General features: G+C 43.2%; 1 protein-coding gene across 4 annotated transcripts in view; it reads right to left on the bottom strand.

The window, feature by feature from the left end:
* The window catches only part of SPAG17 (sperm associated antigen 17), a 163,016-nt gene that overhangs the window by 121,360 nt on the left and 16,004 nt on the right, over nucleotides 1-25,652 (bottom strand). For all 4 annotated transcript variants that reach the window (XR_016021765.1, XM_088799522.1, XM_088799521.1 and 1 more), the window contains exons 2-3: nucleotides 19,416-19,556; nucleotides 18,732-18,815 (exon numbers count right to left, since the gene is read on the bottom strand). Coding sequence is in view for 3 of the 4 variants with exons in the window: in XM_088799522.1 (XP_088655648.1) it covers nucleotides 18,732-18,815; nucleotides 19,416-19,556 (225 nt within the window). In the remaining variant the exon portion in view is untranslated. The remainder of the gene's footprint in view (nucleotides 1-18,731; nucleotides 18,816-19,415; nucleotides 19,557-25,652) is intronic.

The following is a 25,652-nucleotide window of genomic DNA, read 5'->3' on the forward strand; positions in this document are numbered from 1 at the left end:
TCACTGAACTGCACATGTTTGGGATGGGGGAGGAAACCGTAGGGCACTGTGGGCCACTTGCCCCAGAATCCCTGGGCCCCAGTTAAAGATACAGGTTGCCTGGTATCTACCCCCAGATCTTCCTTATCAATCTCTGAAGGTGAGGGCCTAGGGGTGTGAAATTTTAACAAGCTTTCTAGGGATTCTTAAATATCCTTGAGTTTAAGAACTATGGAAAAGGTTATTTACATATTGACATTAGGGTGACCAACTGAGGGCTTACTTTCGTAGATGCTTAGTAAACAACTACAGAATGAAGCAAATCAAATGGCCATCGAGAACCATGTTTCATGCTGCCTGCTTACAAGTCTTCCCACTACCTGGAGCCCCAACCCACTACCTGGAGTGGGTTGTCACTCACCCACACGTGGAATTTTTTGCGGGCCTGGATCACACCTGAGTGAATGGAGGAGGCACTGTGCCACTGGTCACCCTTCCCCAGAGACTCGCTCTTGTGGCCGCATCCCGGTGACGGCCTCTTCTCACCGTCCAAGTGCTGACATGGAGCCATTCTCAATGATACGCGAACTTGGCCCACACTTGGACGGTCCGGTCCCACCGTGTCATTCACGCATCAGCCTTTTCCAGAGCGCCCACGACACTCCCTGCACTAGCCAGTCATAGACCACAATGAGCTCGTGGTCGGGGGCAGGCCAGTTACAATGTGCCATGTGTGCCCTACAGTACCTGGGCCCCCCCAGTGACGGAGGTGATGAGGGTGCGGAGCCCACGCCAGGACACCTCATCCAAACAACGGCTTCCTGCAGGTGTCACTCCCAAGTGACCTTGAAGGATCCACAACAGAAGGATCCAGGACAGTGACCGTGATGTGATGGAGGCCTGGGGGTATGAAATGGGAGGAGAGAAAAGAGAGAGGAAGGGCAGTATCCCAGGCCGAAGGACTGAGGCCAGAAAGTGGCATATTCAGGAAACTAGAAAGTGACAGCGCGCCAGGTGGTGAAGGAGGGGACAGAGTGGCAGGAGGGTAGGGGAGGGGTTGCACTGGAGGCAAGTTGTCACTTAGAGGTAAGCAGGGCTGAGGCCACCAGGGGCCTGAGTGACACATTGTAGGAATTTGGATTTTATCTCGAAAGTAATGAGACACAGAGAGTTGAAAGCAGGCAAGAGACAGGATCAGATGTATAGAGGTGTCCTTGCGAGTCTTGGCACGTTATTCAGCTTCGGTGACCCTCCATACGCAGCAGCAACAACTCAGGCTTTACTAGATGTCTTGGTGACCCTTGCAAACCTCAAAACCCCTGGATGTGTATTTCAGCGCTTACACCCTGTCCCTTCCCCTCCAGCTTTGTCATTCGCTCCTAGCACTAGAGGTCTGCGTGGTTAGCGGAGGAATTCCAACTTGTCGCAGCCGTAGACAGGGACGTGTGTGGGCAGGCCTTGAAGAGCAGATGGAGGGAAGCATTTTCTGACTCGCCCCGGATCCCCGTTGCTTTGGCAGAACTCCTCCGATTGGAGGTGTAAATCTCCCCGGCACAGGGCCCTTGATGGCATATTCACCTCTGTCTGTCCAGCACCTAGAACAGTGCCTGGCACAAGTGCTGGAAAGTGAAATAAAGGAATGGATGGATGAACCCTAGAGAACGGAGAATGTGAGGAGGGATGAGAGTAAGTGGGGCCATGGTCCGGTTCCGGGTGGAGGATTCACAGGGATGGCCCCTTCTCCGGAGCCATCAGGGAGCTTCCTGGGAGCGCAGCAGGTGTGGCTGTGTTTCTCCAAGGGCATGTTCAGAAGTACCTGGGTGCTTCTGCAGAAGGCGTGTCCCCGGAAGTCTGTGGAAGACACCCCTGACCCCCGTTATGATGGCTGGGGTCTGGAACGGGAGTATTTAGTGAGTTTCCAGGGGATTCTGGGGTGTGCCACTTTGAGGGCCACTGTCACAAGGAGGCAAGAGGAGGTTAGAACTGAAGGGCTCACGCCAACGAGCCGCTTGCATCCACTCTTCCCGGGCGTCCTGATCTGAGATCCCGCTTCCGGGTCCCACAGCCCTGGCCCTTGTCACATTTCCATGGAGGGCCCACGTGTGTCCTTCCCCTGCAGTTCGCCTTGAACCTGTACAGGGCCGGATGACGGGCTTCTTTGGTTCTGTATCCCTCATATCACCTAAAATCTGTTTGAAATCACTTAGAGCAAATATTCCCGGTTCTGAATTTAGACAATAGAAGGTCCCCTCCCATTATCAGAAGAAATCTGAAAACAAAATTACTTAATCATTTCGTTTTAATCAATTCCATACTCATAAAACACAGCCAATAAAAATATGATTAAATGTTCAACCTTCTAAGTTTTGCTTATCACATTGACTAAGATCAGAAATACAAAGCTGAAGAGGGTGTGGTTAATTGGAATTGGTAGAAGGGATGCAAATTGGCACAGATTACCTTGAATGTATTTTGAAAATATGTGTCAAGAGCTTTAAGAAGATTTATGTACTTTGACTCAGTAATTCCACTTCTTGAAATTTTTCATGAGGAAACAATCAGGGTCATAACTATTGGTAAACAGTCTAAATTTAGCAACAGGGGGAGTGATTAAATGAATTATTAAATAGAGACATGCCTTTTAGTACACAGATATTGAATACGGATTTAGAAAAAGTTAACTCATAATATGTAAAAAAGATGTGATAGAAAGTATATACGATCGCGAACTTGTTGCAATGCTGTTGCTAACCTTTTTTGGTATCAGAGGGATTATTCATTATGGATTTGTACCAACTGGACAAACAGTTAACCAAGTTTACTGTTTGGAAGTGCTGAAAGGGCTGCGTGAAAAAGTTAGGCGACCTGAACTTTTCGCCAACAATTCATGGCTCTTGCATCACGACAATGCACCAGCTCACACGGCACTGTCTGTGAGGGAGTTTTTAGCCAGTAAACAAATAACTGTATTGGAACACCCTACCTACTCACCTGATCTGGCCCCCAATGACTTCTTTCTTTACCTAAAGATAAAGGAAATATTGAAAGGAAGACATTTTGATGACATTCAGGACATCAAGGGTAATACGACAACAGCTCTGATGGCCATTCCAGAAAGAGTTCCAAAATTGCTTTGAAGGGTGGACTAGGCGCTGGTGTCGGTACATAGCTTCCCAAGGGGAGTACTTCGAAGGTGACCATAGTGATATTCAGCAATGCGGTATGTGGCATTTTTTCTAGGATGAGTTCGTGAACTTAATTGTCCGGCCTCGTATAATATGATTTCTTAAAAAGAAGCATGCATCTCTGAATGGTGGAATACTTTATAGATACTTAAGTTTCTACTACTCTATAGGCTATGTTCTTTCTATATTTTCCAAATTTTCTACAATGAACATGTATTGTTTTTAAAATAAAACAGCTAAAATGGACTATTCTGAACAGTGCCACCCCTCCACCCACCCACAGAATTCTTCCTGCACAGGGACTCTAACAGGTATACCACTCACATCACGTCCCAGCTCTGAATTCCTCAGTGGCTCCCACACCCAAAGGACCAAACTGTTCACTCGGTAGCAGGGCACGCTGCATCCTTTGTGACCCACTCCTGGCTGTTCCTTCCACTTTCCCGCCTACACATTGGGGACCCCACCAGGTGGAGGTTCCCTTACCGTGCCATCATATGTCTGCCTGATTTTGCACAGACTGAGTCCTTTGCCTAGACACTCCCGCCCCCCCCCCCCCCCCCCCCCCGTGTTCCTAAAACCTTTCCCTCCAAACTTTAGAAAGATTTCGGCATGGCTCTGTGCGCTCACTGCACCTTTTGCAATGCCTGGTTTTCCTGTGGTGGGAAAATTGTTCATTTATTTCTTTACCTGTCTTCCAGGCTGCAGGCTGGAATTAACTTTGTGATTAGCATGTGGTAAACAGCCAATGAAATACGTGCTGCATGACAGAACCAGTGTACAATTCACACAGACCTTCACAAACATTGTGTGGGCCGACCCTTTCCAAGGGCACCCGGCTACCGGCAGGTGAGCCCATATCCAGCCTAACCTCACTTCTACCAAGCCAGTGGGTGCAAAGGCTGGGAAAGCAAATGGTGCCAGCTGACCAATGTAGAAAGTGACTGGTGTCATCGCAAATGCTGAGTGTGCCAGAAAGACTCCATGGGTAGGAAATGGTCCATTCATTCTTTTGCCCACTTCAGAAACATTTATTTTGTTCCAAAATCAGTGGCTTTGGTCTTCAAATGCAGCTCTGGCATGCATAGGACTATCCACCAAGAGGGGGGAGAATATTAGAACTCCTGATTATACCAGGTGACAATAAAGTTTGCGAACTTATCCTAGAAAAAGTGCTACATACCTCATTGCTGAATATCACTACTGTTACCTTCAAAGTACTCCCCTTGGGAAGCTATGCAGCGACGCCAGTGCCTAGTCCACCCTTCAAAGCAATTTTGAAACTCTTTCTGGAATGGCCATCAGAGCTGTCACCGTATTACCCTTGATGTCCTGAATGTCATCAAAATGTCTTCCTTTCAATAATTCCTTTGTCTTTGGGTAAAGAAAGAAGTCATTGGGGGCCAGATCAGGTGAGTAGGGAGGGTGTTCCAATACAGTGATTTGTTTACTGGCTCGAAACTCCCTCACAGACAGTGCCATGTGAGCTGGTGCATTGTCGTGATGCAAGAGCCATGAATTGTTGGCGAAAAGTTCAGGTTGCCTAACTTTTTCACACAGTCTTTTCAGTACTTCCAAATAGTAAACTTAGTTAACTGTTTGTCTAATTGGTACAATTTCATAATGAATAATCCCTCTGAGATCAAAAAAAGTTAGCAACATCGGTGCAACAAGTTCTCGAACTTAATTGTCAGTCCTATTTATCTTTATTACATCCTTTTTCATTTTTATTTTTGAGGACGTTCTGTAGTATTTGTAATACGTTTGTATTGCTGTGCATTTTTATCTCTTTACACACACAATGTACACGGAATAAAAGCTCACTTTTTTTTTTTTTTTTAACTGTGGGGATACGTGATCACAACAGCTTGGGACTGCTACCCTAGAGCCTTGGGGCCTAGTGACAAATGACACATGGCCTCTGATGCACGTGCCAGTCACGATGAAGTGGGGGAAGTCGGCACAAACAAACCACCACAACAGAACACAACAGGATGAATTGTGTCTGGGGAATTCCAGGAAGATTTCATAAAAGAAATGGCATTTGAACAGGGCTATTTGGCTGATAAGTGAACACAGCTAAGTCTAAATTTTACATAATTCTATTCAACTCGGTGCACTTGCGGAAGAAGGAGTATAAAGTGAATTAAGGGCTAAAAAGGAATGCGTGAGGGAGAGTTACTACAGAACTGGGGCTCGTTGGAATGGCAGAAGCAACGGAGGAGGTGTGTGTGTTCAGGCATGAAGCAAGGAAGATGTAGTTTGACAGAGAAATCCTGGACCGCACGGCCACTTCTTTATCCCAGATAAGGCTCTATCCCCACTTTCTACCTACTCTCCAAATACCGGCAGCTCCCAGGGGCGTCTACAGAACATTCTAAGTTATTTTCTGCCAAGTCATTTGTTTTTACTTTTCCCATCAAATTTGGGTTGATTGTTGTTGTATTTTACACTTTGTGCAAAGTGGTCAGTATTCTAAGTGGAATTTTTTTTTTTTTTTGGCCTGGGGAATGACTGATTAAACCTAACTGAAATTTCTGAAGCCAAATAAAATGTGTGCCTGCAGAAGCTCGTGTTTGGCAAATTATTTTAGAAACTTTAAGACAAGGCATACGCGGCCTCAGTAATACCACCTGAGGAAACTCCCAGAACGTGCTCTTTTGTTTAGATAAATGGCTAAGCAGGTTCAACTTCACTGTCAGCTCCTAGACTGTAAGGAAGGGGTGTCCAAACTGCGGCCCACGGGCCAACTGCGGCCCGCAATCCGTTTTTAATTGGTCCACAGCAAATTCCAAAAATATGTTTAGTTTACTTAAATAAAGCAGGTGAGGCAATACGTACTTCACCTCCAGGGAATGGCCAAGCTGTTGGTGTATTTTACCACATAAGGCCCTTGGTGAAAACCGTTGAAAAAAGTTTGGACACCCCTGGTGTAAGGACTGTGCCTCCCAGAGCGTGAAGTCAGAGCGAACCTTGAATTTGGAGTCAGAACGCCTGGGTTTCAACCTGACGCTCCACCACTATTAGCTGCGGGCGGTGGGCAAGCAGGGAACCTCTTTGAGGCTTTTCTCCTTTGCTACCTGAGAACAGAGAGAGGTTAAGTTGGCGGCACAAGGCTGTGGTGGGGATCAAATCTGACATTGCTTCCGACAGTGGTTTGTGTTCTAGAAAGCTTCTTTGAAATGTGAGTTGTTATTCTTGTTTTCTTTAAGGGCGACAGCGAAGACCACTGCCTGTGTGAGAAATGTCATGTTCCATAAAATACTGATCTCAAAAAAGATGCAATGAATGAATGTGGAAGAGGTTCAGTTCCAAGACACTCAACCCGTGGTCATCAGAACGGCTTCTGGCCACTGGCATCATCTCCTTCTGCCTGAGAACCCCTCCCCCTACTCTCCCTGTCCCCCGGGAGACCCCCTCAGGGTTCAGCATTTACCTCTGATACATAAATGCATGCGGAGAGGATAACGGGTTAACATTCTGAAACGCAGTTTCATTTCATGTAAAGCAGGGTTTTATGGACGCTGTGCCTGAACCCAGTAGGCGGGGTGTGGGGGCTATTTTTGGACAGGCAGTGTTTCCAGCACCTCCTAAATCTCCTCTCTAGGCGACTGCGGCTCCACCTCCATGCCGGGCAGGCCTGCTGTACAGACAACGGGACCCTAGCCCTGGGTGAGACCCCAAAGCTCTGCCCCCATCTGATGACTAATACTTGTCTAGGCTAGCAGGAAAGGAAGGGAGAGCACCACACACAAACCTTACGGACCCAATCCATTTTCCTGTGCCTGCCCTAAAAAAGGGGGGGAACGTGTGTGTGGGTGGGTGTGTTCCTTCAATGATTGAAGAATCCGAAAGGAACCTCCATAGGAAACTCCTGACAATGTTGTGTGGACGGTTTTGCACAGGGAATTGAAACAAGTTGGCAGGAAGAAGAATTCTTTCTGGATAATTCAAAGCAGATATTTTACTGGGGGAAAAGCAAATCAGAAATTTGCTGTCAGTCCTTGAAATTTTATTAGTTATAAAAAGTAATATATTAGCCCCTTGCATTAGATTCAGATAGGATCTATCCTTTTTTTTTTCTCAGTCATATTCCTAAAATGAATCTTTGAGAACGTAACATAAGACTATCTCCTCCTAAGGGACATGGGACGCAGCAGTGGTGGCCTGTGACAATGCCACATGTTATTAGGCTGTTCTGCTTCTCTGAAGCTCCAGGGATAAGTGAAAGGGTAATATTATAAGATGTGAGAACACCACAATACTTAGATGTTCCTTCTGATAAAGAAATAATGGAATTAAAGATTTCCTAATGAGTGAGTGAGCTGGAGTGAGTCTGTCTTTTTCATAAAAATTCTCGATAAAGGCAAATGAGGATGACGATACAATTGTTAGTTTCTAGAACAAGGATGCACGGTGTGGTTTGGGGACACACACAGCATATTGCTGGCCACCCGAGCTTTCTAGAGGTTTCAAATGGTTCTGAGCATTGCAACCCAAATCATTAAGTTGAAATACGAAAAGTTCAAGAAAGGGGTTTTGAGCAATTTCACTTTTCCTGGGGAAGAATTTTTGTAGGCTTGGTTTCCTATTTTTCAAACTACTAAACTTGTAAGTACATATTTTTATATATTTCTTGAAGCACTACAGAGACCATATTTTAGTAACTTACTTCATCATGCTATTTAAGAAGGTTCAAGGAGTTTTTGTTTGTTTTTTGTTTTCTCAGGCATGTTTGTGAAATAGAAGAAAGGATAGATTTTCACACATAAACTTCTATCTGAAATTCATTCATCCAAATTAATATTCAGTGAGTATTCAATATGCACAGTAACTTTTCAATAAATATAAACGAATCTCTCTGTAATAGTCAATTCTTCTACCATTATTTCTTCTTCCCTTCCTTGCAAGCAAAGATTGAGGAAAGAGTTAGGATTTCAGGAATAGAGGTCACATTAAAAACATGTAGAAGCAGGAAAATTGTTACCATATTTCAATTGCAGCTATACTTTCCCTCCCTCTAAGGAAACAAGGCCTTCCATATCTCGGCTGCATCTTGACTCTCTTGGTGAGTATTCTTCCCCTCCCACTCTCTTCCCAGCATACCCTGTCTGGGGACCATCACCCTTCTGGCTCAAAGTTGTGAAAAATAAGTGAGGTCAGTCACAGGGCTCAATGAAGAACAGACTCAATTATAATGGGGAATTAAATAGACAACTGCTATAAGGCATTAGAATGTCATGAAATAGCAAGAAACAAACATACTGTTTATAAAATTAGCGACTGTGAGCTCTTGAGGGCAGAGACCAGGTCTAACTCAACCTTGTACCCCTTATCCAGTGTATAAGAGCAACTCAGTGGGTGTCTGCTGAGTGAAGAGCAGGCTGGGATGAGTGTCTACTTGATCCCTTAGCCCAGAGTTGGGTGACAGACTGAAAGAGAGGCGAATGCGAAGGGAAGATAACACAAAATAGGTTTAGAGGATTCTAGGGCATTGGTTTTTCAAACTCTTTTGGACCTATATTTATAGCAACAACGACAAAGAAAGTTTACATCACAAATCACACACATACACACACAGCTACAGCCAACTAAATTTCTTCGTAAATCAATGGGTTTTCACCTACAGTGAGAAAACCACTGTATAGAATATGGAACCAATAGAGGGAAAATGGAAGGGACTGAAACTACAAGTACCCAGGAAGAACTACCGTGTTTCCCCGAAAATAAGATCTAACTGGAAAATAAGCCCTGGCATGATTTTTCAGGATGACATCCCTGAACATAAGCCCTAATGTGTCTTTTGGAGCAAACCTTAATATAAGACCCAGTCTTATTTTCGGGGAAACACGGTACTGAACTACTATTGTTGAAATGGTCCACTGTCTACGGCTCGTAGTCGTTACAGTAACTCTCACTAGTCCTTCCTTAGTAAGTTACTTCTTTCAGACAACAAACACCTCTTCCATACTTACTAGGTACCAACAACTGAGCTGGGCACATAGGACACAAAACAAATGAAACAGACTAAAAAAAACCTGACTTCCTTTTTGACATCTCCTCTCAGGTATCTCTCAGATGTCAAACTTAACCTCTCCCAAGCTATGCCTATGCTTCCCAACTTCCCCCAAATTTCGTCCCCATTTTTCTCTGTATCTTAAGATATTTTCACTCCGTTTCTCAGCCAGTACTTTGGAGGGCCCCTGACACCTTCTTCTCTCCCTCACCCCTCACGTCTCCCGTCAGCATCCTAAATATGCTTTCAACCTGTCTGCTGTCTCTACCTGGATACTCCAATGTCCTCCTCACTGGTCTCACTTCCATGCTCGCCTCCATCCCAACTTGTTCTTCACTCGGCAGCAAGAAAATATTTTTAAAAAGAACTCAGATTGTGTCCCTCTATGTTTTAAAACCCTTTATGGTTGCCCATTTCCTATGAAGTGAAAATGCAAACTCTTTCTTAACAAAGATCTACCAATCCCCGCAGATCAAGCCTCTGCCCACCTTTCTCTCTATGTTGCCGGCACACGGGGCTTTTTCATTCTTCTAACAGGAGGAAATCTTTCTTTTCTTGCCTCATCTTTGTACGTTTACCTTTGCCTGAATATCTTCCCCATCTTTTTTTTTTTTTAGGTTGGCTCATTTTGTCTTTCAGTTCACCTTCAAACACTTAGTCTAAAGTATTTTCCACTGTAATTCTCTCTGATTTAAAACCATTATCCCAATTCATAATTTTATGTAGATTTTCATATTTAATTTTTCCTTAATGCCTGTCCTTCCCATTCAAATACAGACTCTGTGAGAGCAGGAAATCTGTTTTATTCGCCAAGATAAACTCGACCATAGATTTGGTACATAATAGACCCTGGAAATATGTGTGGAACACATGAAAATGAAGGATTTCCTAAACCTTAGTGACTGAGTATCACTTGATGATTTCACCAAAGCTGTGTCCCACCTATACTACGAACCTAATGTTTTTCTCTAAACTGACTGCAAACCCAGTTTTAAAATATAATTTAGCTCTATCCTAAGCCACACATTTGGAGAATATGCAATTTAATATTCAAATTTTATATTTTAATACACATTAAAATAAATATGTATTTAATGAAATATATTTTTTTAATCCGTAAACCGTCTAAAATGATCTCTTGGGGGAAGGAATGGATGGAGAAGATCGACTTTTGAATGAATGAGATCTGCCTGCTGAGGTGTAGCGCCTGCCCTGGACTGAGTCAGGAGGACTGACACTGATTTCCACTCTGGCTGGTGACTGCGAACCAATCGTTGGAGGGTGCTAGGCCTCCATTTCCCCATTTACACTACAGAGAGATTACCAGCTATCCTGCCCAGCTCAGATGAGGGTGTAAAGATGTCATGAGAGAGTGGTTGTGAAATCTCTCTTTTTGCCCAAATGTGAGATTTTACTATATGCTAGAAATGGTTACTAGTACTACTGTGTATTCCTTAGTGTGTGCGGTCATATTTACCCGTTACATGACATACCAAAGAAGACTGTATAGTAGTCTCTACCATGGGCATGAAGACCAGTATAATGGAATAGTCCAAATACCGTTGACCGCTGACGCACCTTTTCTTTTTCTTCCCTCACTCACTTAACTGTTCGCTTATCTTTCATCAATTATATTCCACTTAGTGAAAAACCTGCTCCTAATTTGCCCACCCATGTTCATGGCACCATTATTCACAAAGTCAGGCGATGGAAACAACCGGAGTGGCCATCAGTGACTGAACGCATGAACGAATGTGGTCTATACGTGGAATACTGTTGTATGTGGTGTATTCATGCAATGAGTATTATTCAGCCTTGAAAAGGAAGGAAATTCTGACACATGCTACAACTTTGAAGACATTATGCTGAGTGAAACAAGTGAGTCACAGAAAGACAAACACAGTATAATTTCATTTACAGGAGAGCCTCGAGTAGTTAAACTCATAGAGACAGAAAGAATGATGGTTGCAGGGGCTAGGGGGAAGAGAGAAGGGAGAGTTGTTCTCCAATACAAAGTTTCAGTTCTATAAGATGAAAACGTCATGGAGATTCGTTGCACAATGATATGAATAGATTTAGCACTATGGACTGAGCACTTAGAAATAGTTAAGATGGGAAGTTTTATGTTATGTTTTTTCCACAATGAAACATTACCAATGAGAAAAACCCTGCTCATAGATGTTTCTAGTGCTTTCATGCTTCCATTCACCATGACTGTGAACAGAAATTTAAAAAATAATATTATCGCTATTTTAATTATTCAATTATTAACATTAATAATGATCATTAATGACAGGTAAAGCTAAGTGGATGCTTCCTCTATAGTACAACAGGTACCATACTAAGTGTTTTACATTTACTTCCTCATTCAATCATCACTACAGCTTTATGGGGTAGATACTATCACCAATGCTGACTTTTCCAAGAGCAGTTATGTAAGTTGTCCGAGATTACATAGGTAGGAAGTAGTAGGATGAGGGTAAAAGCCCAAGCTGTCTGATTTGGATCAGTGCATCTAACCACTTGGTATATGTCTCACCAAACTAGCAGAAGGCATTCTGGAGATGAATCCAGCACTCACTGATTAGCTTAGGATTTCAGACAGGTCTCTTCCCACACCTCCATCTTTGATGAATAGGTATTAATTTCCCTCTCATTTCTCATCTTTCTCTCTTCCTTCCCCCAAAGAAAAGATTCAGTCACCTTAACCATTTAAATCTTAACTGTAAGAATTAAAAATTTCTGTTGATCTAAACATTTGGGCAGAAGCCACTCATCCGTGTGGCTCAAAAAAATGACTAAAATCATTTGATGGCGTCATCATGCACAGATATCCTTTTTCTTTTCTTTTCTCGGTAGTAGGAAAACATCACAGAACTACTAAGAGGTTTAAAAAAGCTTAATTCTAATTACTAACAATAGCTTGTATTTAAGGAATGTTAAACCACCACAACCACTCGCAGCATCTAAACTACGTTATCTTCAGTTTTTGTGTGATGCAAGCAGAAGGAACGGAGGCTTCTGAGTCAACTAGTTACTTAAGTTGTCTGAGCTCCACTTTCACTACTTGTAAGTATCTCCTGGCAGGTTGTTAAGAAGACAGGGTTGGCTAATAATTGGCTATTATATATGAAGCACCCAGGGCACAAGACTCAGAATAAACTAAGTGTGCCATCAGTGGGGACGATTATTATTACTATATACAAAGGTGGGTTATTCACAGTCTTAAATACAGGAATAGAATGATACGAACTTCCTGATTCCTTCCCTGACATCCTTCCAATCATGGCGGACGTGAAATGCAGAGCGTTACACAAGCTCCAGGACCCACCGCAGCCAAGGCCGTGATGGCTGTTCTCCCTTAGCTGAAACTTGCTTCATTCTTGTGGCTGCTCCTGCACTGGTTTGTGTCCTGGAATTCTTGAGGAGCTTCTTGCCTCACCCAGCGGTTCTCCCAGTGACCCAGTGTCTTAGCCAGCACCCCAGTCCTTGCGTGATGTGTGTTTGCTGCTGAATCCCAGGCTCCTCAGTTTTGGACGCTCTTCCTCCTAGACGTTCATTACCGGCCACAGAGGCTGGCCAGCTGCCCGTGCCCCCGGGTGGGAAAGGCCTAGGGCGGTATCTGGATGTTTTTGAATGCCTTTGCTTGAGTTGTGCTTTTCTTTGAGAACAGAACTCTGAGAGGCAAACATGCCTATGCCCCGGGAAGCCATACCTAAAGCGATAGAACCCTGATCTTTTGCTCAGTGACTAGCCTGGACTTGACTTTCTCTGCCAGGCTGCTCTCTCCTCCTCCTTCAGAACCGTGGAGGCTCAGGGGCTAACACATCTGACTGCTTTTTTTCCCATCTTGACAAAATGCGTTAGGTTGCAAGTCGGTTGCAAATCTTCATAACCCTTTCCCGGGTAACTGTTCCTACCGCTCTGATTTCGAATCATCCCTTCTTTGGGTGAGAAATGCCTCCGAAGCCCAGCTTTTGGCACAATAACTTCTAGATTGTTTTTATAGTCCCAATGTAGTACTTCTCTGTTATAGCTCCATAGTCCTAAATTTTGTTCCAAGTCATTATTTTACGTTTATAAATATCAGGTTGTATTAATTGGTTCCAGCTTTCAAAATGTTCCATCCGAGGTTATTTTCTGCTATTTTGATAGTGGTTTCTGATCCTGGAGTGCTGAGGTCCTGATGAGGGCCATGTCCTGCAAGCATCCCTAAAGGCCTGACGTGGAACGGAAGAGACACACAGGTCCTGGGCCGCACTGTATTCTTTGAAGGCTGTACTGGGCCATAATAGCTTCAAAGAATTTCAACAAGTTCCGAAGACATGACCTTCCCTTTCCGAAAACCACGTTGGCCGGGCTTGCCGTCATCAAGCTGTGCTTTTCTAAGCATCCTTTCACTTGATCTCCTGCAGCAGTTTTTAATACTTTCCCCACAAGTGAAGTTAAACTAACTGGCCTCTAATTTCCTGGTGTGTCCCTAAGCTCTATGAAATAACGGCATTAGGTTGGCTCCCTTCCAATTCTTCCTGAAGTTTTTGTTTTGTTTTGTTTTAAAACGCAGGATCGAAAAGGCCAGACAATGCTTCCTGTCTCCGTTTTCCTTCGTTTCTTCCATGACATACGGCGCTTTCTGTTCCCAGTAGATCTGCCATTTTAATAACTTTAAACCTCCTTGAATGTTTTCACATATTATTTGTTTCTATCTCTGAAGCAAGAGTTTCCCATTTTTCATTTTGACAAGGGCTACCCCCCACCCCCGCCCCCAAAATATAGCTTACAATCCTATTGAATAGATTGTTAATTTGAGGCACTGTTTAAGAAACAAGTTTTATATTAGGATTCTGGAAAAGGGTGGCAACCAGGTTATAACTGATTCTGTGTTCTTCTGAGTTATTATGAATATATGCTTGGGAAAGAGCTGTGAAATATAGCCTCACACCCATGAGTAGGAAGCAAAAAAAAAAAAAAAAAAAGGAACTGTTACATCTGGGGTTACTAATCCAATGTATTAGCAAAGTGTCTTAAAAATGTGGTGAAACTAATTAGATATGATGATATAAAATTTGCATCCTATATCTTTTTTAACTGCATTTGATCCATTATTCTCAAATCTAATATAAGAAAAAAATCTTTCCACATTTAATAATCTCCCGGAAGGATTTCCTGATAGAAAGGCCCATAGAGATATTTTAAATGAAATATATCCGTTAAAAAAATAAGGCCTTATTTTTTTTCACTGATAGGAGTAGAGAGGAAAATTAATAATTATTTGCATTTGTAAAATTGCACTATATCACATAATCGTCAGCACTGCCTGAGTCCTTTATTATATAGAATTGACTATTGAATGAGCCACCAACGAGGGCATAAGAAACTTTCTTTTTATAGACCATTTTGTTTCAGTAGGCTTTTGGTTTTTTTGTTTTGTGGTGACCTAATTTGTCTTCTCTGAGTAAGTCACAGACAGACACGTAAACCACAGCCTACGTGTGGATGGAGGCTATCCAGGTAGAGGAACAATGACCGCCATCCTAAAATGAAGAGAACCATGAAGTGGACTCTAACCCTTTGAAGAAAGCTGACTTTGATTTAGATAAGTTGGATGAATAAATCCCTGCCCAGTTGGTAGGTCTTTTTCTTTTTAATTTATCAAAGCCACAATTTCAAGGTCCAGAATTGGCACATCTCTCTTACAAGGCTCATTTACTGTGTATCAGATTTCATCGCAAGTGGGAATATCTTTACATGGACAGCACACATCAACATTTCTCATAGGGAACATTTCAGTTGGCTTTGAGTGATCGTTAATATTTTCCTTTTTAATTCTGGCCAGGGCTGACTGTAATTGCAAATGAACACGTCAGATTCTCTACGTGGGCCATAAAACATATACACACAGAGAAGTATCTGTGTAGACTTAGCAAATAAATTTACATTCCAGGTATGAATCTTAAAGCATGGATTTTTCCCAGTGTTTGATATGGAGTGTTTTCTCATAGATTCCCATCTTTAGGATTTTCAAGTTATAATTAAAATAGGTTCAGGATTTACCTTTCTATTTAGTGTATATAGCACCATGTGACTACAAATTCATTCATTCGGTCTTCTCCCACTCCTATGTCTTTGCTTAAACTGTTCCCTTTTTTTTAGAGTACCCTCTCCCACATTGGAATGTCAAGACCTACCCATCCAAGGATGAACAGCTCTGAGCCCTGTGAAAGAGGAAGTTGGTGGTAAAGTGGGAAAACTTGAGGCAATGTATTTAACTACGGTTAAATCCAAATTCAATTTTCTAATTAGCAGGCTTTCTACCTTCTCTTTGCTTCCATCTCCCTATATGTAAAATGAGGATGTTTATATTTCCTTTTAGAATTGTGATGTGGGTTAATTGGGATAATACATTTAAAAAAGATCAAAATCATCAGGACCCCTTTCCTTGCCTTCCCAATACTATCTCCACAAAGTGTCTCTAGATCCCACACCTCTCCCCAGCCACCCTAGCCAATGGTAATCTCCTCTTCTTTGAAATGCCTACAACATTTCGTCTGCCCCTCAGGGATTTCACAATTTTCTGCGTTGGGTTATTTATTCACTCAACAAACATGTATTGAACAGCTGCTATGTGTGCGGCTCCTATTTTTTTTTTTTTTTTTTTTTGATGTTTTTCTTAACTAGTCCTTCAGCTTCTTGAGGTTCGGGTCTTTATAATAGTCATGTTCCCCACTCCATTCTCTAGGTTAGTGTTCGACACTAGTGCTTGAACAAGAATATTTGGTAAAATGCTGCTATTTTGTAAAACTGATCACTACATAAAACAGGCAATATCTGTATCCATTTTCATATGTGTCCACATCCTCGAAAAGGATTACTTGTTGGAAGTTGGGTTTATATGTAACGCCAGTGCATGAGATTATCACCTTCATCCTCATTATTAAATAATAATAATAATAATAATAATAATAATAATAAAATAGCTAACATTTCTGAGACTATACACGACGACGATTATTCTATTCCCATTGCCGCATGAGTCCATGGGGTAGCTCCTTTCAGAGCAAAACACTTCCAACAAGGGATGAATGAACAAATGGGCTGTAACGATGTCTCTATGGAATTACATTAGCACAAATCTAAGCTGGTTTTCAAAGACCTGTGGTTTATAAATAAAGACTTTCTCATATATACAATATCATGGCTAGATGAAATTCTAAAGTTTCAGGGGAAATGACACAATTTCAAAATGAAGCTGTGTGTACACAACACCAAGCCATCCAAATGAGAGGTTGAGCAAATCATGTAGGAATGTGGTCCTTACTAGCCCAGACATTTCAAGTCGTTATTGGAAATATGTAATGTAGTTCCGACACTATTTTACTACTTGTGGATGAACTGTACTACAGCGAAGTTTCACTTTAATTGGTGCTCCTAAAGCACCACAGGCTAGGACACCGGGAAGCCAAACTGGTTAGAACTGTGTTTAAAGGCAGAACAGCGAGGCCCTGATTTGAGGCTAAGGAGAGTATCCTACAAATACAAATTAACGGAAGCGCATTGCTTTTGTATCAATTTTGAGTTCTCGCCCCAAAATGGAGGTCTGAAAGGAAACAGAACGCTATGAATTTCCCATGTAATGTGAGCCATTTTATTAGATGATCTTTTCTTCCCCGTTGCAGAGTTTTCCTTTGAGAGAGAAAATAGAAGACTTCCTAAACAAGTGTGGCAAGTGCCCTCCGGTTACATGTCACTGTGCAAGACTTCAGGCAGAAACAGACTCGAGCAGGCTGTCCACATCCTTCCAAAGTGCAGGGATCTCACACAAGGGTGGCTTCTGGGCCTCTTCCATGGTCACCACTCACAATTAACTTGGGGCTCCCAGCAGGTGTTGCCCGAAGCTTTTCAGTTCCCTTCAGATGAGGTACCAGGTGACGAGAGTGCCCAGCCAGGTCCTGAGCATGGAGGGATGGAGATGAGACGTGCTCCCCTCTTCTCCAGATGTGCGTTCTATCCTTGGCTGATCTGACCAGGAGCCATTTGGTTTTGGCTCTTTATCCACTTTTGCTGCAGTGATTGATATTAATGCACGTCTGGTGCCCCCAAGGTCCCACCCCTGTGGTTCTCCTCCTGCCTTCCCTTTCCTTCTGGAACCATTCAGAAAAGGGTATGTGAGCAGATGAGGGAGGCTTCTTGCCCAAATGCTTCGCTGGAAGAATGTGGTACAGCCAGATGTGAAACGGACCTCCCCTGAGTGAACGACACACAACCAAGAGTCACTGCACATCCTGCAGAGACAGAGCTTCCTAACTGAACGTGGCTTTGTACACTGTGCTCCCCCACATCCGAGTCGAAATGCCATCATTCCTGATTTTGTACTGAGCATCTCTGAAGAAGAAAGAGTCCTTTGGGGGCTAATTGATCCCAGGCCTCACAACTGGACATAGTAGGTTTCTATGGCTACTTCAGAAAACATTTTCCAATAATTTAAATCCAGGTATCACATAATGTTTCAACTGGAGCACACACATTGAGAACATTATAACGAAAGATGGTAGGTATGCTATTTAACTCTAACAGCACAGAATAAGTTTTTCATGACAGTGAGAATAGTGGAGCGAGAGTTAATGCTATAAAGTCCACAGAACTGTCAGGCGTAAATAAATCCAACGAAACTTGTTCAGATGGTATTCAGGCAATCCTACAGGGGCCATTATGAAATCATCCAAGATCTAAGACACATAAAAACTTTCTTAGTCACCACTGAAACCAAGTGCAAACAAGTTTGTCTTAAAAAGATCCAAAAATCCTTACGCTTTCAGTCTGCACAGCCATAAAACAGTGCCTGTTGAATTTTAAGTAATATTCTAATTAATCACTGGATTTTATAGTGTCTTGTAAGCTGTGGATTAGATATGAAGAAGGCAGAGTGAGAAGAAATCCCCTTGCACTTAGCATGAGTTGTAAGTCCTTTGCACAAACCCACTCGTCAGCCGAGCCAGACTTGTGTGAAGCATCTGCTAGGCCTGGAACGGACCACTCACTGGAAGATTATTGTCATTTTCGCACTGATTAGAGTAGGATGTAAAATGTGCACAAAGTTCACAAACAAACTGATGGAAAATTATTCCAACTGTGGCTCTGTCGTGTGCAGGAAACAGTTTTGGGGGTATTTTTACATTATTTCGTTGGTGAAATGAAGAGTTTGTAATACACGAATAATACGACCTCCTCACACTCTGACATACTCAATAATTGCCATGACCAAGTACGACCAAACACTCTTGTATATAAAAATTTCTGATTTATGCTCTTTAATTGGATGCAGTGAAGGTGTAGACAATCTAGAACCATGTTATTCCTAGAAAGGGATTTAGTTAAAAGGGAGGCAGAATTTTTTTAAGGGCCCCTATTCAGGAACAAACAGCTCCAATGAGCAGCAAGACTTTTGCTTTCAAACAACGAATTAAACATCTTAAAAGTGACTGTAAGATGACCACTTCAAGCCTCATTTTCTAAAATGTACAGAAATCTCTTCAATAAACATGTTCACCTACCTCATGATACAAGGGACCACTACCGACTGGAGGCTTCTTTGCCTTCTTAGATGGAGTTTCAAAGAGTGCATTTGATTCATTGATCTGTAAGAAAATTCATTTGGCTACATGAAACAGGAAGGCGTACATAGACAGCACACAGATACACGTTAACTTCCACACAGCTAAGTGACTGGAGGGGCTGCGGAACTCAGCAAGGGAGGGCCATTTATGGATGAGGGGAGATAGTTATTGCCACTGTGGTAAACCGTGAAGTCAGTGCATGGGTATGAGCCATCTGACAGGACTGGCTGGTCCCCTCTGGCCTCTGACGCCCACGATCCTCTGTGGGCTCCATTCTTCTAGTTAGTGATGGGCCGCCCTGGAACATGCAACAGTTTCATCTTCTGTTACTACTGAATCCTTCATTCAATAATTCCTCACGGAACCTAGCATGGAGCCTGGCATGCCCTCAGAAGTTTTTATTAAATGAATGAATGTTGAATGGGCAACATGCACGGACTAATAATAATTTAAGATTAAATGATTCCAACTTACTCTAGCTACGTGTTTGTTTAAAGTAATCCACCAAAATTTGCCCAACGGCCCACAAATATGATGGTTTTATTTATTTTATTATTTCATTCTATTATTTTAGAGGAAAGACAGTCTCCGAGGGGCTTGGGAGTGGGAACGGACGGGTACCTGCTGAAGAATGTCTTGCCACGACACCACACTGAAGAGTTTTCGCTGCGGGACCTGGACGGCGAGGGTGAGGGCTCGAATGAGAAGATCGTCCTCAATCCGGTTTCCAACTACGAAAGCGATGGAGGCCCTCCAATCGTTCTGTTACCAAACCAGGAAGGAATTAGAGTCTAAATACTCCTGACTAGGTAATTGTGTGTCAAAGGCTTCCACTGAAACACAGGAGAATTTTCCTGCAAACCCTGTTTGAAAGACAACCTGGTAGTGTACTTGGCTTTGTGATTCAAGTGGCCGCCAGGCGGCAGTATTGTGCCAAATTTCATGCGACGAGCAAAATGCACTTTTCTTGAGAAAAAAGGCCTTATAGTGTGAGGAAAACAATTTTAAAAAGTGATATACTTTCACTAGAATGCTGTCCACAAATAATCTGGTGTTGGAAAGCAATCATTCATTCATATGCTACAAAACATACATTGACATATAATCTCAAAAGTTGAAATCTTTGTTTTCTTCCCTGACGTATCCTAAGACTCTAAACAGTGCGAGGCACCTACGAGGAGCTCAGTAAATATTTATTGAATGCTGGGTAATGAATTAGTCGACAAATGGGCTTTTCCATGAGGTGAAAATTCAATCCCTGAGAGTTTTGTGGAGCACAGAACTAGAACTCATCCTCCCAACACAACACAAGGATTTCACTGTTAATTCACCAATGAGTTCTTTCCACTTCAAGAAATATTAAACCTGGACATGAAATTTTACATCATATCATTTAAAGAAATGTTACTAAAGACAAGATTCTTATTCAGGAATCAACCCCTTGCTCTCTATTATAATTTCCAAGAAGCAATTCTCTGGAGGCGATCAAGAATGGAACTTTCTGAATTACCTCCTGTGTGGTACCCAAACTCACACAAGTCCTTGAACACCAAGGATTTCATGGGGAGATGGACCAGGTAAACACGATAAAGACATTAAGACAGAGAGAGAATAAATAATAAGGGCGGGCACTCCAGCCGTAGGAGATCTCCAGATCTCAGTTCTCCATTTATAAAATAAAGGGGTTTGACAGGGCAAGATCTGCGTCCCTCTTAGCTCCACTCCAGAAATTTGATTAAGAGTAAAACTCCTCCTTGGTGGATTCCAAAACAACATCTAAGAAGACTTGGAAATATTTTCCACAAACGTAATGAAATGCATAATCGTATGTGGTTTTCTCTGTTTTCTGTCCAGTTCACTGCCAGGGTACTGACAGAACTAGGACATAGGCGGGACAAAAGGAACTTAGTGCAAATTCTTCCTTCCCATCACGCAGTGATTATCATTCAACTTCTCTTACTTCTTTCCATGGAGACTTACAACCTAACAAAACCTGCCCAATTTTCAATGCTGTCACCAAAATAAAAACCACGCGTGGAAGCACACAAACGTGTATTTTACCTATAAAGAGCATGTGTGTGTGTGTGTGTGTGTGTGTGTGTGTGTGTGTGTGTACATGCAAGTAGGCAGCTCTGTGTGTGTGTTTCCCTCTGTTCTACTGAGTTTAAAACCTATTTTTGTTGTTGTTGTCGTTTGCTAAGTAAGCCTAGATAGAAAGACTGCTATTCTGTTTTTTAAATATTCTGATTCGGACAAGAAGGAATGATATGTATAAGGGACGTGTTAGAAAAAAATCCCAAGATCACAAAATGACCTTTCCCGCACTGGCTGCCTTTCTTTTCTCTCGTCTGCTTTCTCAGTCAAATACGCAACGAGAATCATCATTAAAGGCGACAGTTCTCTTTTGTTCTCACAATAAAGCACACGCGGTGCGTGAACAGGTGATACTTTGAAGTTCCTGTCAGGCACACTTTCCGACCTTGAGGATGTAAATGCCCGCTTCTCTCCCTTGTCCCGCCCCTTACTGCGCATGTCCCTGCCAATACCTCTCAGCTCTTTTGGAGACGATTCAGAAAAAGGGTACCGTCACCCAGAGTCTACCCACTAGTACCTGCTGCCGAAGGCCGGTGTTGACTGTTTCAGACCAGAAAAAAAGAAAGGACGCGGAGGAAGGAACTAACAATTACTGAGAAACGCCATGTGCCAGGCATGTGTTATCTCATTAAATCCCTAGATAATCTCTTTAAATAGGTGCATTAATACTTTATAGATGGAAAAACAGAGGGCCTACCAAGTTAAAAATCTTGTTAACGGTCATTTTGGCACAAACCGCATGGAGACCACATACTGGCTTGCGATTTGGGGATCATTTCAGAACAATTTTGAGAGCAAGCCTTTGGGGTCAGAATCCCTTTCTATAATCCTAAAATTGCAGCTAATGGCTACTTCAGCCACAGTAAACCTAACAGATGGAGATTTATATCACACGTCAAAGTGCATAAACCTTCAAAAATAGATTATGTATTAAATCCTTAAAACACCATAAGATTACCTTTTAATAAATGATAGTTTTACAAAGACTCAAAGAGGTGAAGGAATTTCCCAAGGTCCCCCTCTTTGGCGAAGCCCAGTGCTTTTGCTACTTTGCTCTAAAACACATGTTAACACAGGACCTGTCCCTCTGATTCGTGGCACTATGGAAACTTCTGGGACCCTGCGATCCCTGTGAGGTGAGGCAGTTCACCTGGGCTACTGCAGGCCTGGATTTGTTCAGGTTCGGCGTGCTCCAGGAGGCCTGCTGAGCACCTGGGCCATGTATGTCCATCGGAAGGGGTCTGAAGAGTCCCGCTGATGTCAGCGTAGCATCTGCACGCTCCAGCCCACCAAACTCCTGCTCTAGAAATCGGATTTGGCAAAATAGGCCCCCAGAGGGCTTTGTCGGAGTCACGGATTAGTGTCCAACCACTTCGCCAGCGCCCGAGGAAGCATGAAATGGACTGACGGAGGGCTGTGCTGCAAACCGAGACTGCCTGCAGAGGAGGGTGCACCCACAGGCACACTGCACTAGGGGGCAGCCAGATGCCAGGAAATACACAGTCTTCCAGCTAATCAAGAGCACATCGCGTCTCCTGTCTAATTAGGAAGAACCATTCCACGATGCTCTGCAAATCTCATCCCTGAATCTTTCTCTTCGTACGTCAGAATAAAGGTAGATTCCAAGTCTCTACTACCTGGCAGCAGGTTTAGAAAGAGGAAGATTTTTGGGGGAAAAAAATCAACCACAAATTAGATTTGACAAAATACTATTAAACGTACCCCTCCACTCGGATCGCACCCAACACACAGTCACACAAAGTCCTGAAGTTTGGATTCAGCAGGTAGCAAAGAACCTGAGCAGAGAAAACAAAGGCTGGCCATGGGGGAGAGATGAAAGCACCACGGTACAACCTGGCGGCCCTACCTAGCCCTGGGTGAATTGGTTGAAGACAGTTCAAGAAGTTTGGGTGTAATGAGCAGCATGAGCCTAGAGAAAGAAAACATGAGTCATCTTAGAAAACTACACTGGACGTATCCAGTGGTGAAGGACGAGGGGTGTAGTCTGGCACACCTCAGACACCTCCGGAAGCAGTCAGCCCTCTCCTGCCAGGAGGCACGTCCCGTGCAGGGCTAGTGCTGAGTCTTGCCCTCTCGTAGTTATTGATCAAATCATTCAAAGGGTGGAATGAAGTCATGTATGGACACAACCCATTACCTTTTATTTACTTTATCAGTCTCACCTAATTTGAAGCCCGGCAGGAGGGCGTCTGAACCCAAACACTTTCGTCCTGGTCTCCTAAGGCAACAGGCATCCATGTAAATGCCGAAAACCTGGCTGTCCCACATAATTATATGCACTGTCCCAGAGACATGGGGTAGATTTATAACTATTTTTCTTTCATCTATGGCACAGTCCCCAAATGTTATTTAGGCATTCCTATAGCCTACTGTCATTCCAAAAACCCTTCCGAAAACAGTAGCTTTTGGGCTCTGGGATTGAAGACTGCTTCCTTCTGTTAGTACAAAGAATCAGCTGGTATGGTGCATTGGCCCGGCAAGACCCGAGGTGAGATTCCCACAATCCTCCCTCGGCACCGACCAGAGCTGGATGAGCTCTGAGAACCAATGGTGGTCAGCACCTTTATCTGCAGACAACATATGAGCCCCAAGTAAAATCAGTGCAACCCTGAAAAAGTCATGTTTCGTTGAGTTATTTAACGCTGTGTAGATATGCAAACCTGTACTTTATGTCAGTATACTCTACTGAAAGGATAGCCTTTGGTTAAGTAGATTTATTGCCAAATGGACATGGATTTGTGAATGTCTTTCTCAGACCCAGTTTTTTCCTTCAAAAGGAGTCTTGGATCTCCATCAGCAAAGGAGTGTTAGTACGGGCTGCTGGCCAGCAGAAGAAATATTTTTATTACATAGAACTGGCTGCCATAATTGCATTTGTTAAAAAGGAATTCTAACTGTAAAGTGAGTTGGAAATATAGGTTAAAAAATAGGGACACACTGTTATATAATAAATGAGAACAATACAAATGCCCAGGATATGCAGGTATTGAACGCCGTTTACTGTCTTGACTAGACTAGGTCTTATTAGAGACGCTTTGCTAATTAGAGGTTCCTCACAAGACTACCTTTGAGTCCTCACTTACCTGTGGGGGAGATGACGTTCCAAGACCCCCAGTGGATGCCTGAAACCGCGGATAGTACCAAACGCTATGTATACAATGGATTTTCCTATATATATGTACCTGTGGTAAAGTTTAATTTATAAATTAGGCACAGTAAAAGATTAACAACAATAGCCAATAATAAAAGAGAACAATTATAACTATATACTGTAATACAAGTTATGTGAATGGCTCTGGGGCCATTATTATGTGAAATAAGGGTCACTTGAACACAATTATCGTGATATTTCGACAGTCGATCTGATAACCTAGACGGCTACTAAGTGACTAATGGGCAGGCAGAGTACACAGACGTTAGACAAAGGGAAGATTTACGTCTCGGGCAGGATGGAGCGGGACAGCACAAGATTTCATCACGCTACTCAGAATGGTGCACAACTTAAAACTTAACGAATTGTTTATTTCGGGACTTTTCCATTTAATATTTTTGGACTGTGGTTGACTGTGGGTAACTGAAACGAAGGAAAGCAAAACCACAGAAAAGGGGGGATTGCTGCAGTTTGACATATTACCAGCATGCTGTTGTGATAAGTACTCAATATTTAGGAATTGGTTCACATGGTTGTCACATTTCCTTAACTAGACTGTAAGCTCTTTAGGTCAGAAATTATGTTTTATATATGCGTTTACACCTTATGGCGCCCGGTAGAGACTGGGCTCTATATGCAAACATCTGTTGGTTGATATTTTAAAGCAACAGAGAATATGCTTGGACACAGGATTTAACCTTGGGACTCATAAAGTGGAAGAATGTGGCATATCAGAAAAGTGTGCAGAGTATACAGTCCATAGCCCTGAAGTCCTTTAGGAGGAAAACAGACTGTATCTGATCTAACGCGGCTGGTGGCTTGTACCAGGGGTCAGTGGCAGGAGTCTGGGGAGCAAGGCCTGCAGCCATTCTTCCGGGACATATTTCCTGGGTGACTCAGACAAGTAATCAAGATGCGAGGGGAAGGAGGCAGCTCTGCCAGGCACAGGCACTGACTAGAAAACCATCCCTCCCCTCTCTCTCCTTCTTCCCACTTTCTCCCACGTCCCGTCAAGACGGACCTTGATGGCCTGCTCCCTCCTCCCTTCCACCTACTGCCGACAGGCTGCACGTTCGACGATTCTCTTTCAAGGTGACTTTGAAATTCTTATAAGCTTCATTTTGTGGTGGGATGAGTATTAGGGTGGGATGGGAAGAGGAGGAGACAGAGAGGGGCCACACATAAATTCTGGTCTGGGTCCACAATCTAAGGGGCTCCGCAATCGAGACCTGGCCCTGCCTGTGGCAGCAACACCCCTGCCCGTCCACACACATCTCTTGACCTCTGTCTGGAGGGTGCTGGACCTGGCCCTCCCGGCTCTGTCCTGGGAGGTTACATGGTATCTTTAAATAGGTCACGTTGGGAGTATTTAATTTACAGCAACGGCAACAGCTACAAAACACCGCTCTCCCCTGGGAGAACAGGTTATTTCTTAACCATTTACAGCCGCCTGCGGCCCCCACCCTGGGAGCTCTGTGTGTCTAAGGCTGACTTAGAGATGATTTGGACTGAGAAAGGCCAAGACTGTCTCTGAGAAAACACTGAGGGCCCAGCACAGTCTCTCCATCTACTGCACCCTCACCCCGAATACA

This window comes from Rhinolophus sinicus, chromosome 7, assembly GCF_057876585.1.
Source record: "Rhinolophus sinicus isolate RSI-liver-muscle chromosome 7, RSI-T2T, whole genome shotgun sequence".
In the NCBI taxonomy this organism is placed as follows: Eukaryota; Metazoa; Chordata; class Mammalia; order Chiroptera; family Rhinolophidae; genus Rhinolophus; species Rhinolophus sinicus.